Genomic DNA, 17553 nt, shown 5'->3' with positions numbered 1-17553 from the left:
CAGTTTTAACTTCGTTTCACTACGCAAAAGAAAACCCAATAGATGTGGCGGACAACTTGGTTATCATGGGACACATTAAGACGTGCCTCCCTATCCAAACATCTTTCCTGGATGAGCAGCGGAAAGACAGAAGTACTCGGGTTTCCAATCACACAGTTTGTAGTTCAGAAAGTATTACAGTTACATTTCCAGGCTATTGATTTAACAGATCTGGTCGTTCAGATCTGCCTGGGAAGAGTTCATAATACAGGCTAATGCACACATTAGAGGCTGAGAGTGGATAATGGCTGGCAGACAGAGTGCAACACTTGCCCGTAACCCAATGGTGAGCTGGCAGTTATATCGATCTGGAATTGCACTGGACATGTTTATCCCCCACTTTCTTTTTAATGGCGCCCAACGATTTCTGCACGCACTGCTTTAGCTGTGTAAGGCTGAGGCCCATTAGAGAGCTGGCCACTGAGCTCCCAGCCTTCGCAGTGTACTGCAGTGTTATCTTGGAATTTGTCCCAATCGTTTCCATCTGTGCTGGACATCGCCAGCAGCCGTATCACCCTGCCCCTCTCAGCTGGCAGCCCACTGAAGCTCAGCAGTGGGAGCCTGGTCAGTACCTGGATGGGAGTTTTTCCCAGGAGGTCTAAGGCTGCTGCTGGAAGAGGTGTCAGTAGGGCCAGCAGGGGGCGCTCACCCTGCGGTCTGTGTGGGTCCCAATGCCTCGGTATAGTCATGGAGGCACCACACTGTAAAAAGGCGCCGTCCTTCAGATGAGATGTAGAACCCAGGTCCTGAGTCGCTGTGGTTTCCCAGGCTGTTTCGCAGGGTTTTCTCTGAAGCTCACCAAGGTCCGTGAAGGTGTTCCCGCTGACAGCGGCTGCAGGTGTACGTTGGACCAGTGCCCACAGGCCTGAGCAGCGCACCAGGGAGTCGAAGCCGAGAAGGAAACAGGACAGGAGGCAGGAAACTGTCTGCCTCATGAAAAGGAGGTGCAGGACTCGGACCGTCACCCTCCTAGACGACAAGCCCCCGATGTCTCATCTGTTAATTAACAAGGAGCTTTGGGACCATTAAGGAGAAAGTTAATTAATTTCGCTAGGCAGTTGTTACACAGACCCGAAACCTCAAGATCCCATGAGTGAGTCCGGTCTGCAAGAGAAAAAAAGAACTCAGTTCAGCTCCAGGAGGGTCTGGCAGGAGCAGGAGCAGGGGCAGGGGCAGGGGCAGGAGAGTGACACTCAGATCTACACGCTGCCGCATTCCAAACGAGATCAATGTCCTACAGCCAGCCGTGGTTCCAGAGAACAGGGAACGGACTACACAGCAGATGAAACCCAGAGGATCAGTGCACTATTGATCTGGGAAGAAACTGGAAGCTTTGATGGTTTGGGCTGAAACCAAGCCCAGCAGCCACTGAGGCCAGAGCCCTGCATCCCCAGTCTGGACCTGGCCCACACTCATCTCCTTCTCCCTCACGATGAGAGACATTACACCTGTTCAGTTACCTCACTGGAGGGGATATGATAATGCCAAAACATCAAATCATGTCTCCTCTCTCTCACAGTATGAAGGGTTGCAATCATGCTGCTTATTTCATAACAGGACATATGTCTGGAGATGCAGCTTGTTAAACAGAATATGGTTACACACGTAAGTAACCAGGAGCCAAGAGCAAGGAGGACTAACTGAACGAAGATGTCATTTAAACTGCAGCAAGCTCCTGCAACAGGCTCACAGATGAAACGGCCAGTCAGCTCTGGTGGGCTCGTCGAAGCAGATTTCACTGGACACGGCTGTCCACTTCGGAGACACTCGACACAGCACTTAAACATAACGACAGATTTATTTTCATAAAAACCACAAAATAAAATTAAATTACCTGAAATACAAAACACTTTAGTTTTAAAAGTCTTCAGTACATAAAAAAAAAAGCTAGAGCTGTTCCAACGGTGTGTATACACCAACACACATCACCACACCGCTGTTCCCTGATGCGGCCAATACTAATCCAGTGCAAAACTGAGGACTTCCTCAGCTGGCAATTCAGCCAATATCAAGAGAATACAAAGGTAGCACACTAATGCTAGTCTGAAACTGTTTAGGAGTGAAACCATTTCTCCAGTTTTCTGCAGAAGGTACTGCCTGGGGAACTGTGTAGCCACCCTTCACATCAAGGTTTCATCCCTCCTAAACACAGGTCTCTGGGGCAAGAGCAGCAGAGTCAAGATCTTGAGGAATTTAATTCTGGTTTTGCAACCAGCACGCCCACACCTACCTGCTAGGCAGAGGGAGCTTATGTGACCGAAAACCCACAGCAGGACTCAAGAGAGCACCCTTCCTGCTGGGCAACAGGATAAATAAAGACTTCCTCTCCCTGAGACAAGAGCAAGAATCTTGCATTTACAAGTGGTGAATAAGAAAAAATAGTGGAGTCTAGAACAATCTGAAATTCTGAAAAAATACCATAAATCTCAGTTATCTAAATAAGTTGTTAACAGTTCAGTATTTGGCATTATGATGTCAACAGAAGCTGGTTGGCTGCATCAGTGAGAATTCTGATTTGTATTCCCACCCCTGCAGCCTTGAGCGAACGAGCTTCTAGGAGATGAAACACCCCTCGGAGGCCCTGAGGACTGACAGAGCTGGCCAACGGGCGAGAGCAAGCTCCTGGATCACCCCTCCCGCTGCGACGCCGGGCCGGCGGGTCACACAGGCCCGGCCTCCAGCGCTCTGCAGCCCAGCGGGTCGGTCTGGCTGCCACAGCGCGCCGCGGCACTGCCGGCGCCCGCAGCCCACTCCAGCTCGGCGGACAGCAGCACAGAGCACAGCCGCGCCTCGTACCCGCTGTCCTGCACCCCGGCGCACGTCAGCCGCAGCACCTCCAGGTCTAGCGCCCCCTGTTCCCTCGCCACTGGAGGGGCCCCCAGCTGGGAGAGCAGGCCGCAGTCCCAGTCTGACTCGGAGGAGAAGGACTGCAGGTGGGGAACGCAGGAGCCCAGCACCTGCTCTGCCCTCGAGAGACAGGACGAGGGAGGGTCTGCAGGGCACGGGGGGAGGGCAAGGGCACTGAAACCAAGAGAGGCGCACTGCTGCCGGCTCACAGTCCGGACCTCCCTTTCCTTCGGCACTGGGCCGAGGTCCTGAGAGCCTGGCTGGTAGCGAGTGGGCAGAAATGGTGAAGGACACTGTTCTTCAAGGAGCCTAGGGTGAACAGCCCCGAAACACGCAGAAATACCCTGCCCCGCGTATCCCAGGAGCGTCTGTGGGACAGCCGGATTCTGTCCCTTTTCCGTCGAGGGACTGTGGGACTGACTGAACCAAACATGACACTCACAGAGTGGAGCCCGACAGCTGGCATGGCTTTTCTCATTTAGGATGGCACCCGATGGGCTGCCGTCTTCATGAGCTGGTGCCCTGGCTGGTTCCCGCTTATCCACCGCAGAAGCCGCCATATCCTGCGGCCCACTAGCTGAGGCAGGGTCTTGCTGCTGGAGCCCGGAAACGACCTCGCCGGCCGGTGTCGAGAGGCGCAGACGAGGGGATCGCTCTTCGTCGTCCACGTGATGAACGGCGGACGGGCAGTTGAAGGTGGGGTCAGATCCGTGGATCGGGGAGGTTCTCCGGATCTTCCTAGCCCTGGGGCTTGTGCTGGCTGACCTCTGGCGCTTCCGGAGGTTTCGGGGAGAAGGGATGACAGAGAGGGTTGGCTTTCCTGGCTCCGAGTGCTCCGGCTCTGCGCCGAGCCTGGAATCTCTCGCTCCCCCCTGCTGCGGCTCGTCTTCCTCCGGCGCCTCTGCCTCTCGGGGCTGCACGGGCTCCAGGCGCGGGCCGGTGGGAGTGGCCCTGCCGGCCTCGGGTGCCGGGGAAGCGGCTCCAGCGCCGCAGGCTGGCAGCAGGCTCCCCCCGGGCCCGTCCTCGGGCCAGTGCGCACCGGGCAGGGACAGCAGGGCCTCCAGGTGCCGCTCCGCCTCGCTGCTGCCCTGCGTCAGCTCGCAGGGCGGCTCCAGGCAGCCTGCCGGGGGGGAAGCCACCCTGGACAGGAAGTGATGAAAAAACACATGAGCCATTTCCTGTGGAGCCACAATATACGGCTTCCTCTATCAAACAAGAAGCAAACCGTCAGAAGACTTTGGCTACATGGATACTGCCTTACATAGTGGGGGATGGTCTAATATGGCAAAAGCCTAAATTGAATCTTAATTGACAACAATTCAGCATGCAAATACATCCATCCAATACTTGTCAAGTGTTACAGGTGGAATACGGATCTTGTATATTTTACACAGGCAATGCCATTTGCTCCTTCTACAAAGGACTTGTATCTGTGTGTGAAGAAGTCACCCTGACCTCATCAGCTGACTGTGATGGACTTGACTCTCCACAAACTCTGGAAGCATCTGCGAGATGAGCCTGTCCACCACGCTGTAGTGAGAGGAGTCCTGGGCAAACAGCCTGTGCTGCTCAGACTGGAGGTGCTGCAGAGCAAACGGGCGTCATTCATATTTCTGCCCTTTTAAGAGGAGCTACACATCTAGAAGTGATACAGGGGACACGAGCTTTCTTGACAATTTCAAGATCTGTCGGCAGAGGAAAAAATGACACCAAGGCCCAACATCACAACTGGACACTTTTACAAATACATTTGTAATTTTTTTATAAAAAATGAATGGATAACTGATAAAACATCAAGCACAAAACACCTGCAGAGCCTGATGCAGATGCTCACACAGAAGCCTGGCGTTGACACCATGGAAATGGGAGCACTGATTATACACGAGCAGAAATTAAGACAACACTGCAATTTTAATGCACCGTCATTGGCAGCAGTGGAAACATGCTGTAATAATATAATCTACTGGAGAGCAGCCTAACAACAACACCCTGCCAGCCTCCCAGCACCTTACACTCTGAGGCATTCAGACAATCTGACATTTCAGGATATAATCTTGCCTGCTCGCTTTCCAGGAAATTACCATATAGATTACAAATGGGAAAGTTTAAAATGGCCAGCATTTGAATGAATGAATTTCTCCCCTTTGATCTTTCTTCCGTTGCTGCGGCGGCTGCCCTGGTTGTGGCGGTCGGGTCTACAGGCGGAACGGCGGGGTGTGCTTTGCTGCTGTGTGGCAGACGGGGAGGCCGAGGTGATGCCCCTCGACGCCAGCGGCCGGAGGAGGGACCGAGTGTGGCGCGCTCAGACCCCAGTGGTGTGCCGGCTCACCTCACTCAGCCCCGGGAAGGTCTGCTGGCAGCACTCGCAGAACCCCCGCTGCGGCCGGCGGGCCCCCACTGCAGGGGCCACCGCAGGGCCCGGCCTCCGCTGGCCCTCACTGCTGGTCAGGGCCCGGCTCTCATTCCTGGGACAGGGGACACAAGGGACAAGAGCTACAGTGGCCAGCCAAGCCAGTCCCTGGACAGCTTGGGAGCTGACATTCCGGGTCACCACGCTCATCTGGCTGCTGGGAGCTTAATGTTTCAAACGGCTCACCGTCCATTCGAAGAACAACGGAAACTATAAGGTCTTGAGGTGAAATTTAATGAGAAACTTTAGGAACGATGCTGGTAACAATACCCCAAAGCTCCCAGTGAGCACAAGAAAAAGGCTTGTTTGCCCAGAGATGGAAATCAGCTGCTGAGCCTCCCAAATGCAATGGGAAATTGCACAGTTCTCCTAATTGCCACTGAGCATCAGATGTGCTGTATTTAAGCTTTGAAAGATTTGATAAGTCTTTTAACAGTTTTTACAATTAAATATGCTTACCCTATGGGACATTGTGGCACTCTGAAAACTCCAAAGCCACCAGCATGACTGCTGGGATACCTACTTGACTCTGTTCTGCTCACAGTCCTCCTCCTTCCCAGGCGGCAGTGGGGAAACAAAGGGGCTGAACCGGTCGGGTCGGGTGAAGTCCAGCTCAGGAAAGCTGACGAAATGCTGGTACAAAGGCCTGTAGCACCTAAAAACATCAAGCAATACAGGCAGTGGCCATCACCCCACACACACCGATCACTCCAGCGGATATTCTTCCCTAATTTAATGAGGAAGAGCAGGACAATAATGTGGCACTGAACCCAATTCAGACCTGCTACACAGAGATGTGATGCCCAGCAGATCTGTGCTATAAAAGCAAACCGGTACAAGCTTACTACATTTCTGCAGCATTTAAGCAGTCATGAGCTAAGGTTATTTTTTTACTGATAATTGTCAGGGTCGACATAATGAATGTGCTGGACACACAAAGCATTATCACAGAGAGAACTTGATGGGTCATGTGTCTGGGTCAACCTCAAGCTAAACTTCAAATGACTTGGAAACCTTTCAATGAAGCTGCTCAGAGCTGCCCTGGACAGCTACAGCCAAACAGGTCTCATAGGGAATTCAAAGTTCAAGAACTAAAGACCTAAAACAGGTGGAACTAGGACTAATAAGTCAATAAATGGCATCGGGCCTCTGTCATGTTGCTTCAGTTTTCAAGAACCTGAAATCCTGCAAGCACTCTGGCACCAGGGCTGGCAGACCGACTACAGAATAGAATTTCTCAAGGGCAGAGATGGCTTGAGTTTTATTTCTTTAGCCTTTGGCTTTTGGGCAGCATTGCAGACAGTGGAATATTGTCTTGCAGGTGCTTCATTCACTAAGGCAGCCTAACTGACTTCAAACAAAAGAGCTGGTGGGAATGGAAACCTCTTCTGGAAGGGGGCTTTCTGGAGCCAAACCCTTCTTCTCTGATGTGAGGAAGGGCCTCAGCCGTCGCCCCACAGCCCCGCTGGTCTATCGTCTGGAACAGCTGCAGGGAGGCAGGGCGACGGGCACCCCCACACAGCCAGCAGCCTGCCTGGCCCCGCTCCACAGCCCTTCATTAAAAAAAGATGCAATTTACAAACTGCTCTGACAGGTGGCAGGTGCGCTGCAACGGGAGCGTCGCTTTCCTCCCAGCAGGCCTCTACAGGCGGGCTCCCCCACCACGCCCGCCTCCCCATGCCCGCGTGCTGATTAAAGCTTAATACCAGCTGCTGGCCAATTTCAGGTTCTTGAGTCTGGTTACACCCAGGGGGATGGATTTCTTTCAGGAGGAGGGTCAGCTGGAGTTTACTGGAATCCTACTCCCGTCCCAGGAAGACAAACCCACAAACCTCAGACAAACACCCGGTCAACTCCTGATGAATATAAAGGCCATTTCATTCCTGATGCAACAACGCATTTTTCTGCGTAGGTTGTGCAGAAAACACCATGTAGAAACAGAATGATGATCAAAACAGCACACAGCACGTGAACTGTGACACTGTCATTCACCGACAAAAGAGCTTTGAACAGTGAAGGCTTTTGTCTTCACTGAAATGTTTCTCTAACCCTTGCAAGTGTTAAAGTTTGCGACAGCTTTTCTCCTTCTCCCTGACACACAAACCTGAGTGCAGAGAAACCACTTCACTGCGAGATCTGTTGAGTTATCCCCTTACAATTTCACACTTCTCAGTGACTGAAGGGCAGCTGCTTTGCACCTGCAGTTTTACTGACACCAGCCTGCTAAACGCGTCAGCGAGAATGAGGCTGGGAAGGTCTCTATCTGTGGGATTCCCAGGCGCTGCTGGCTGGTGACCCTCTCCAGCTAGGGGGACACTATACCGGGCGATTGGAGACTGAGCTCCATCTGCCCTCCCTCCCCCACGGACCACTCACCTGCTGGAGTCCTCGACTTTCACAAAGGGCTGCTTGAGCCTTCCAGCTGTTCCAGAAGAAAAAAATAATCAAAAACTGCCTGCACTTTCTTCACAGTCCTGACCACGGTTTGGGTTATGGCCTGTTGGAAACCTTTCAGTATTTTGATTTTAGTTCACTGCAATAACAAAACAACTGTATATACATAAAGACTGTAAAACCTCTAAGGACTTCCAAGTTCATAAATGCAAGTCATTGCTTTCTAAATAAACTAAATAAACTCTCTGAAAGTAAAAAGTAGGCAGTGACAATAAAGACAAATTCCAACTTAAACATTCTGGAAAGAAAACAATCGAAATGTTCCTGTCTGGCTCACAATCGAACTCCCGGGAAGCGCTGGCGAGTCTGACCTTTGATGACACGGCCGGCAGGGCCTGGCGCCACAGTCTTCTGTAAGAGGAGAAGAAGCACCATTACAGGCTGGGCAGACCAGGGTCCCAGAACCTAACTAGCCAAACCACTAAAACAAGCTTTAATTTCAGCTGTTTGTTTGCACTTTCTAAACACATAGGGAGGCTGCCCTTTCACCACTGCGTTTAAGTGACTCAGACTCTCCCATCTTCAGGGTCTGTCGGAACCTGTTGGCTCAGCTGCTATGGAACCCTGCGGCCCTGCTCTGGGCCGTCCAGACGCTGGGTCTGAAAGAATCCCCCCCCAGCAGCTGGGTACAGAGCACAGCTTGGTTTTGTGGAGGTAAAAGGAGCTCTGTACCGTCTTCATTTCTCCAGCAGAAAGCTGTGGTTTTGTTCCTCCTTAGATGGATTCTTTCATCATTCAAACATCTTCGGAAAGGTCAACTTGACAAGACCCACAAAGATCAGCACAACACAGCAAATATAACCATTGTTATAGCTGAAATTGTATCTCTTTCCATCAAAATGAGAGCTTTCATTGTAACTAGATCAGGGCTGATTAAACAGTTTAAGCCATCTGTCAGTTAACAACTGGTTTCCATCACAGAGAACTGAAACGAGTCTTTCAAACAAAACGCGTACGTTGAGCGAGTCTAACGTATGATCCAGTCCAAGTATGCCTTGCTGGAAGATCACTTGCTTAAGAATGGAAAACCAGTCTCTCTAAAAAACACAAAGCTCAATTCAACGTGCTTTTTCATTCTGAAGCTAATTTTAGTTACACAGTCAAACTAATTACCACAGTAAAAATGTAAATAATTTTAAAATGAATTCCCCATGGAAATGTACCTGGAAGGCTTGAAGGACTCCAGGTCCGATTTTATATCCTGATCTCCCTCCTAACCCAGCATCCCTCCTGACTCAAAGCTCACCCAACACCTGCCCCACTGCTCATTCACCACGCCTGGCCACCACAGCCTACCTCCGGCTTCCCCTTCCTGAACTGAAAGCTCCCCGCACGGCCCTGCTCAACGTAGGCCAAAAAGTCTGGAAACACAAAGTTAAGGCACAGACATGGAGTCTGTGTTTTAAGAGATTGCAAAAATGTTAGCATCTTTTTCAAGCAGAACCCCAAGTTTGACATTAAAGTGCGGTATTCAGTAACGTTTATGGGGAATTTCTCAAAGTACTGAGGACGATTTTAATTTTTCAATACGCTGTTTAACTGCGAACCCAACACCAGGCTACTCAGCTTGAGGTCCTTCCAACCCCCTGGAATGCAAAATTCAAACAGCAGCATTTTAATTACTTTATTGATCAGCAAATCCAATATAGCGATCAATCTGTACGATGGGTCCAGAAGAGAGAGCTATGGGAGGGGTGTGCTACATAGCCTGGATACGCGTCGTCACTGTGAGATGGCCCTATGCTGCCACCAAGTGGGCAGTCTACATCACTGCAATAAGACCAGGGAGGAAGCAGGAAGGATCTGTCCTGTCAAATGTGGCTCTCTAGGGATCCAGGCAGTAACAGATGCAAGTGTGTTGCTGTCTAGTACCCCAGCTGACAACCAATACTGGTGAGTCCCTGAATCAGGGCTCTCTAAGATGTACACAAGCTAGTCGTGTGCTTGAGTGATTTCATTGGATCAGTCATGTTTAACTAGTACAACTGAACCAGTTTTCTGAGTCTCTGCTTAATCGTTCGTTTCAAAAATACCTTGGGAACTCTGCATTTATTTAAATCCAGACAACCCGAAGTCTAGGCCCAGATAAAGAAAGATTGAATCTATCATCTCTGAAGGACCTAAGAGTGAACATGGAATGGTAATACCCGATGTAAATGATTAAACTCCAAGGGGAAGCAGCCAAGGTCAATTTAAAGCGAGGTTCTGAAAAGAACCTGCCTCCCTCCCCAACACCAACAGAGATGTCACTGAAGGATACCGTCGACGTGCAGAATCTTGACGGCCCATGAGCGGGCTTGGGCCAGCACACTGCTGCCCTCGCTGTGCTCCTCCTGCAGAGAGAGAAGCCAGTCAGCCCGTGTGTCCATCACCATGCTGGAGCCTTATTATCCAGACACTGTTGTTACTGAGTGAACAGGACAGATGCAGACATCTTTACATCTCAGTGCAATAACTTACAGAGCTGGGTTTCTACACCCCAACGGACACATACTGTCCGACATACATTTGACACTCGTGTGGGAAGAAGGAATCACAGCGAGAGACACGGGATGATGTTAAATCACAGGCCACCAGGCTCTCAGCCCATGTTGGCACATTCCCTAAATACCTACTGAGCTGTGCAGGGTGTCAGGAAAAGCCACAGATCTTCTCACAAAAGAGGAAAAAACTACAGATTTTTTTGCAGCAGTAGTTTTGATCAAGCTTTAGAATTTTATGTTATGCTATCACACTTCCTGCTAATTTCTGATGGTTTAAGTAATGCACCTGCTATTTTTGCATAAGACGACGCAAGAGTGCTATGGGATTTCTCAACACAAACCTGACAACGTTATACTGGTTTACCCAAACTAGAGATTAAACTGTGCAGGATCACTATAATTTCTGCATGAAGGTAAAGAATGCATGGACAGGTCGTTTTGGGATCACTTTATATCACTGTAATTCCAGATACAGATGCACAGAAGTCACGTCCGTGGGCCCCTGTACTCACACTGTTCCGGATCACCTTCCCCAGTAACACCTTTCCTCGGCTGCCACAGACCTGCAAGGACAGCAGCAGTCAGGCGGAGCAGACAGCCAGCTCCCTCATGCACATCACGCCTCACACAGTGTCCCTCACAGAGGCCCTGTGAGACAGCTGCAGCACTAGGACTCAGCCGTGAGAGAATGGGTGTGTTGGCCAATGGAAGCGCACAGTTAGCACCACTAACGCGGTAGGTAATTAGGGCTCACTGCCAGTCTGTTACTTTATTCCATGTTCAGGCTTTGATGGCAGTTCCATTCCACTACTGTGCCAGTTCCTCATCGTCTGTCTAACCTTGGTTGTATTACATAAAAAACATACAGAAAGCATACAAAAAAAAGACAACTATTTAACTTCCACAGACTATTTTTACTGCTTAGAAGACGTACTGTCCTTCACGTTGTGTAAATCTCACCTCGGGTGTGAGTGGCCAAACCTGAACTCAATTTACAGTATCATTCTACACAACGACACCCTTATTGTCGCGTGGACTTCTGGGAGTGTTGAATGCTGCCTATCCCCCAGTTTCCCTGCAGGTGGGTAACAGACACTGAAACCACTTCACACGCAGCAGAACTGGCAGCTCTCCGCCGTGCAGCGCAGGCATTTGTCTCCTGCAGGGACTCTGAAGACAGCGCGAGCGGCCATGCCTTACCACGCTGTCCACAGAGCGCTGGCTGCCCCGCGCCCGCCCCTCTCTCCTGCGTGCGGGGTTCTTGGAGCAGGCCGCCGTCCCCGCTGCAGGCTGGGAGCCACAGTCCCCTCGCGCCTCCCTGCTGCCCGACAGCACGAAACTGACATCCTTACTGAGGAAGCTCTCGACTTTCTGGAACATAAGAACAGACATGAGCAGGAGCCATGAGCAGGCCTGCTTGAGGAGCCCCAGCAGTCGCTATGGAAACCGCTGGGCCCGAGGCCCAGGGTGCCACACTACAGTGCCACAGCTCCTGTCAGAAGGCTGGATCAGCATGGGGACTTCCGAAACACGCAGAGAGGCTGGCTTTTAACCGTCGCCTTAAACTCAGACTCTCCCATCTTCAAGTTCTAATGGAACCTGTTGGTTCAGGTGAGAAGCTCAGCTGCTTTGGAGGCTGGGCCACTTCCCAGCTTACCGTCACTGCTGGGACCTGCAGAAAAACACCAGTTTAAAGTAACCTGCGAGGCCCAAGTATACCTTCCCTCGTCTGACCCGCGAGTGAGGTTTCTGGATGCCCCTGTGGTTGACGAAACCACCTGTAACGAATACGGAACTATATGGGAAAATGTGAGCTGGTTTTACATGGCCGGCATTCGACTCGGTTAGCCTCTGCTTTTTTCTCTAATATATACACAGTAACAACATTACAGTGACGCTGATGCACACGCAGCCTGTGCCCTGCGGTCAAGCCCACAGGTTCACTCTGCAGGAGCTGCTGGGGGATCAGCCCCACCTCGGTGCTCTAAACGAGCCAGGCAGGGTTTACTCGACTGCGCCGTACCCCTCCCAGGCGTCCGATGGCCTCCACCAGCAGGGCGGCGTGCTTGCTCTTCAGGCCGTCCAGGTAGAAGGTCTTCCCGGCCAGGGGCTGGCTCCCAGGAGAGAGCTCCTCCTTCAGGCGCTGCATCGCCAGCCCTGCAGCATCACAGACAAGCCCCTTCACTGCTGGGGACAACCAGTGCAACACACCCCCAGAGTGACGGCCAGGACCCCCCGCTGCACACAGACACTCAAGCGCGCCAATGAGTGATCCAGGTTGCGGCGTGTCTTCGGACTGCAGGAGGAAACCGGAGCGCCTGCATAATTATTATTAAAAGAGACCTTAAAGTCCAGACACCTGCAGGTCTCGACACCACCGACACTGTAACCAAGTAAAGTATTATCTATCTATTAATAAAGTATTATCTATCTATCTAAACTCTCATCAATAGAAAGTAAAAATATCACAGGGCTAAAGAAAATCGGTTTTACCAACAGTCTTAATACCACTTACAGTATAATCACAACGGCCACAAAAACAGTCCTTCCGAAAGCTCTAATCAGATTCAAAAACACACAAACATGGCCTCCATCTGCCAAGCCAAACAAAACAGTAACCTTTTCCATTCGTTATACAAATATCCTTTTAGAAATATCAATCTCGGCACTCAGCATGAACCTCTCACCGCCCCGGGCTACTAAATAAGCGAAATGGAGCAATTAAAAATCATATCTCTCTCCAAAATAACGCCACCGCTATCCGGGCAGACGATAGCTTGCCTTTCAATTAAGAAAGCTAAGCTCCTTTTCCATTTTTGAAAATTATTTCATATACCAGTGACAACACGTTCTCCAAACAAAGTGAAAAGGCCGAAAACTCAAGTAAAAACAGCCCGTTACATACAAACACTGCCCCAGTAAACCAACGGCTAGAACAGCCGAGCTCTTCGCGCAAGTGAGTTACGCCGCTGGAAATCATTTAAAACGCTTCCAACTCACCGGTTCCTTAAGGTGTCCAACTCCTTGTTTATATGTGCAGGAAAGAAGCTTTGTTTCGTGATTCAGGGACTCTCCCCTCCTTGTTCCCAAGGCTTCCCAAACACTCGCTCCCCAGCCGGGAGTTTGAAAGTCCGGCCAGCGCGCCGACCAACAAAGACTCGGCCTCCGCGGCGGTACGGCGCGGCGGCGGGGACACGCCGAGCGGCGGAGGTCGCATTTCTTGCAAGAAGGGGGGCCATCGATGGAGTGGATACCAGTTGTAAGTGACACCCCCGTTGTGACACGCCTGTGGGATGAGCAGAGATCGTCTTTGGCATCCAGGGCTCAGAAGGCAGTGAACAGGCACATGCATGTAAGTCCAGAATCGCACCAGACAGAGGGCTGCAAAGAATGTGTCTCAGTGGTACAGCTCATACTGTACGAGTTCCCAGACAGACCCCACACAGCAGACCCTCTGGTGCACAGCCCTGGGGATGAGAAGCTGATAACAATCGGCAAAATTACTTTAACTGGTCAATAGAATATCTGTGCCCCCTTCTACTAAAAAAGATGGCCTTTTTCCTGATAATACCTTTTAGTATAAAAGAAAATGTTCCTTAGACATTTGGTTTTCTCAAACAGTTCTTTCATTCAGCCTGACATTTTTCCAGATGAAAAAATTGAGAAATGTTTCTCATCGACAGTGATTTCCTAGCCACTGTACTGTACTGTAGCGCAGAAAACCAAGGGGTTAAAGAATCCATTTCAGATTTAAACATCAGAAGGAAATGATGGTTTTAGCAAGCAGCAGTGTCAAGCAGTAGGACGCGACCCACACACACACCCCGAGATGGATTCAGCTCTCTCCCCCCGGTCAGTCCCAGTCAGTGGCAGGAGGGTGACAAGACGTCCCCAGGCTGTACCCGCTCTAGACACAGAGAGGCTGTAAAATTTACATTAACGTTTCAAACACACGCAGGTATAAAATAACACGGTAACATAAATCTATAGTGACTTTATATAATGCAAAGCTATCTGCAATGATTTTACTAGAAATTTGTATTTTTACGCTCTGATCTCCGTTTTTAGTTTACATCTTTTTTTGATGTCGGGGAATTTGTAAGTCCAGGGACACAAAAAAGCATTAGAGTAAACCGGGCCGCCCGCGCTCCAAAAATACCACTAAAATCTCGTGCAACTGTAGACGAGTTTAAACATGTTCCGGAAAACAACTTCATTCACCTCTGTGTGGCTGTGAAACTGTCTTTCCCTCCAGGGGAGCTTCAATTAAGCATCCTGACAGGACTCCGTGACAGCTGGCCTGGCTCGGCTTGTTTAACTGTGCTGCGGGCGGGCGGCGGACGTGCACTCGCCTCTCTCGAATGAAATGCATGAATACACGGAGAGCTCCCATTATCGGGACGCTGAAACCCTTTTCCTTGAGATTAGACACCCTAATTGTGTCAAATGTGCTCGAAGTGCTCGAAGAGAAAAGGAGAAACTCATCCAAGCGTTTCTGTGAAAACGAAAGCGAACAGCAGTCTCGCCCCCCGGGAGAGCCCGCTCTGCGCGCCGGCTCATTAGCTGTCCAGCGACCTGCGAGTGTCCCGGCGGGGTGTCCTCTGCTCCCGGCGGGGTGTCCTCTGCTCCCAGCGCCCGTCAGCCCGCAGTCCTCGCTCCCGAACAGTGCATGTACTTTTAGGCAACCAAATCCCCATTTAAATCCTAACAGATTCGACCTTAACTATATCCTTGATTTTAACATAATCGTTATTTCATGTACTAAGCAGGCTAACACTTATCAACAAAACGTACAGTACTTCGCAGATAAACGTTTAGTGTAAACCCTCTTCCGCTAGATGGAAAGATCTTAAACGGCTCGTAGATGTTGCTTCTCCTCAGCTCGAAGAGAAGACACTGCGTCCCAGGGCCACTGACCACCCAGCCAGATCTGCACAGGAAAGCCTTGAGCTCTCTGCCTGTTTGCTTGAGATATCTTGTATTACTTGTATTGCTCTCTGCTTTGTGTTGTCTGATGTTATCCTGTATCCTATCCTGTTTATTACTTGGGTCGCATGTATTTAATTGTATAGTGCACATTGAGACTGACCTATGAAAAGTGCACTACAGTATAAATAAAATGTCTTATTACTCGTACAGTTCGCCCTAGTTTCCACCGATCCAGTGAGCACACAGAGCATGTGCCTGATGGGATGCTGCTCAGGCCGACGCGGTTAAGGGTCACGCTTGTGTTTAGCTGGGCTTTTCCTTCCGCTGACTGGTTTTCCCTGCCGCCCCTCAGATCAGTTTTTGTGTCACAAAGCCCCCGGGCCTCCCGGTCTCCGTGTCTAGCCTTGTTTCTGTAGGCTGCCTTCCTACCCTTCTCAGACCTTCAAGCTCGGTGAGGTTAATATTCAATGTCAACGAATCGCACGGAGAGGCTCTGGAAGAGAGTTAGACAGATGCCGCTAACGTCCAGTATTTTCGCCTTTAGCTAAATTAACCACACAGACCTGGTTTTATTTTTAAAGTCACCCAGCTTTATAGCAGTTGTCTGCAGGAAACACTATCCAGTCAAAAACACAGGACAATGACCAAAGCTTTGGATGAAAGCCTCAGATATTTAAAAAATAATGTAATTGTACACAACATTCACTGCATTCTGTGCAACATTCTAAATGAGATCTTACCTGGGCATTATCCAATTTTAACATTTCATTAATTTAAATTATGCTGTTTTCCATCTATATAGCCAACACCAGCTGTACCTTTATACAGTATTGTTTTTTCACATTCACTAGAAGATTCAAATGATTATTCAACATAAACACCTGTCTTTGTCTTTTTATGCACCTCTTAATGAATGTCACTAGGTCTTTTCCCAGTCTTTTTGAATTTCATCCCCCAACTAGCTCAATAATCACACCAGAATCTCAATTGTTAATATAAAATAGGAGAGTAGTTCTTCATAGAAATCCCAGCGCTTCTCTATTAATGACATTAAATTCTCCTAATGATAAATTCTGTATGAAAGTTGTGAAGAAAGCTGTGGTCTAGAATCTGAATTAGCATGAAATGTGAGAGGTGAGGAAAGAGGCGATTTCCTTATTGAAGATCAGATCACTTTATTGGCCATACTCAATTTCCTGCATTAGGACTTTGTCTTTTCACATACCCCAACTTGCTCTCCATGAGACACAGACAGGGAGAGAAGCTTGGGGTCAGAGCGCAGGGTCAGCCATTTATCCAGCACCCCTGGAGCAGTTGGGGTTAAGGGCCTTGCTCAGGGGCCCAATAGGGTAGGATTCCCCTGCCGGCCGCGGGATGCAATCTGGCAACCTTCCAGCCACAGGCACAGACCCTGAGCCACACAGCCAGAGCACCACCCTATTGATACCAGACAGAATTCACTGCAACAAGGAAACCACCTTGAGCTCCGATTCAACTGGCACAGAAGGACAAATAAAGAGAGACACTTGGGAAAGATGAAATTTTTTATTTACAGTTTTTTTAGCAAAATAGTTCTGGACATGCATTAATATTTCCTTACAAAAGTAATTAAAAAATGGAAGTATTCACACAGCTGAACTCCAGCTTGCCACTTTCAAACAATTTTGCATTTACTACAAAGAAATAAAAAAAACAAGAGAAAAATGTAATAATGAGGTGATAACAGCAAATGTGAACAGAATCGGAAGCAGTTCTGTAAATATAATTCATACATGGCTGTCTGATCAGCTGCACATACTTGTTCCTCCAATCAGAAGTGAAATCCTGTTTCATCATACAGTAGACTGAGGAACCTCAAGTCAATAATTAGCAAGGATGCTAATTTAAAGCAAAATAATAAATTGAATAGTAGGAAACAGAGAAGACTTCATTTATAATTATGTTGCATCACATAAATGCTGCTTTCGTACTGGTAGAGTCAGAGAGGTTTTATTGGACCACTGTGTTTTTTCAATTAAGGCAGTAGCAAAGTCCCAGTACCCAGGAAAATAAATCAAAACACTAGCAGAATAAACTACTTGAATATGACAAGCTGACGGAAAGAGAAACATCATGAGTGTCTCCACACAAGAAAGAGAAGGACATTAATGAAAAACCTGACTACTGTTTTCATTAAAGAGCAAGCTTAATGAAAGACACAGGTCTCATTCTTTCTCGCTTTGCTATTTAAGACTGTGTCTGAATGTACATTTTGCATAAATAGTTATCAAACATGAATCAGTATTGCTGTTGCTATAGGAAGTCAAGCAAGTGGTTCTTCAATGGTTTAAGGACGTGTCCTTTGCCTCCACTTGAAGGGACACTGGTCTGTACTGGATTGTTCGGGATGTG

The 17553-nt window shown here is 49.1% G+C and overlaps 1 protein-coding gene across 1 annotated transcript; it reads right to left on the bottom strand.

The window, feature by feature from the left end:
- Positions 1–1818: 1818 nt before the first annotated feature.
- On the bottom strand, positions 1819–13439 carry LOC148638511 (uncharacterized). The gene is made up of 12 exons (XM_088623046.1): positions 13234–13439; positions 12257–12390; positions 11434–11604; positions 10746–10796; positions 10011–10083; positions 9047–9111; positions 8062–8101; positions 7673–7718; positions 5820–5951; positions 5216–5351; positions 4342–4469; positions 1819–4026 (listed from the first exon to the last, which is right to left on the bottom strand). The coding sequence occupies exons 2-12, from the start codon at positions 12380–12382 to the stop codon at positions 2700–2702; spliced, it is 2295 nt and encodes a 764-aa protein (XP_088479172.1). The 5' UTR covers positions 12383–12390; positions 13234–13439; the 3' UTR covers positions 1819–2699.
- Between the last annotated feature and the right edge of the window lie 4114 nt (positions 13440–17553).

This window comes from Lepisosteus platostomus, chromosome 28 (assembly GCF_059453375.1).
Source record: "Lepisosteus platostomus isolate fLepPlt1 chromosome 28, fLepPlt1.hap1, whole genome shotgun sequence".
NCBI classification, from domain to species: domain Eukaryota; kingdom Metazoa; phylum Chordata; class Actinopteri; order Semionotiformes; family Lepisosteidae; genus Lepisosteus; species Lepisosteus platostomus.
The sequence above is the reverse complement of the archived record's forward strand: the minus strand, read 5'-3'. Positions and strand labels throughout refer to the sequence as shown.

Coding starts and splice junctions, on each gene's coding strand:
- LOC148638511 (XM_088623046.1), bottom strand. CDS start 12,382: ATGCAGCGCCTGAAGGAGGAGCTCTCTCCTGGGAGCCAGCCCCTGGCC. Junction 8,102..9,046: donor TCAGGAAGGGGAAGCCGGAG/GTAGGCTGTGGT, acceptor CTCCTCTTACAG/AAGACTGTGGCGCCAGGCCC. Junction 7,719..8,061: donor TGCCGGCCGTGTCATCAAAG/GTCAGACTCGCC, acceptor CTTCTGGAACAG/CTGGAAGGCTCAAGCAGCCC.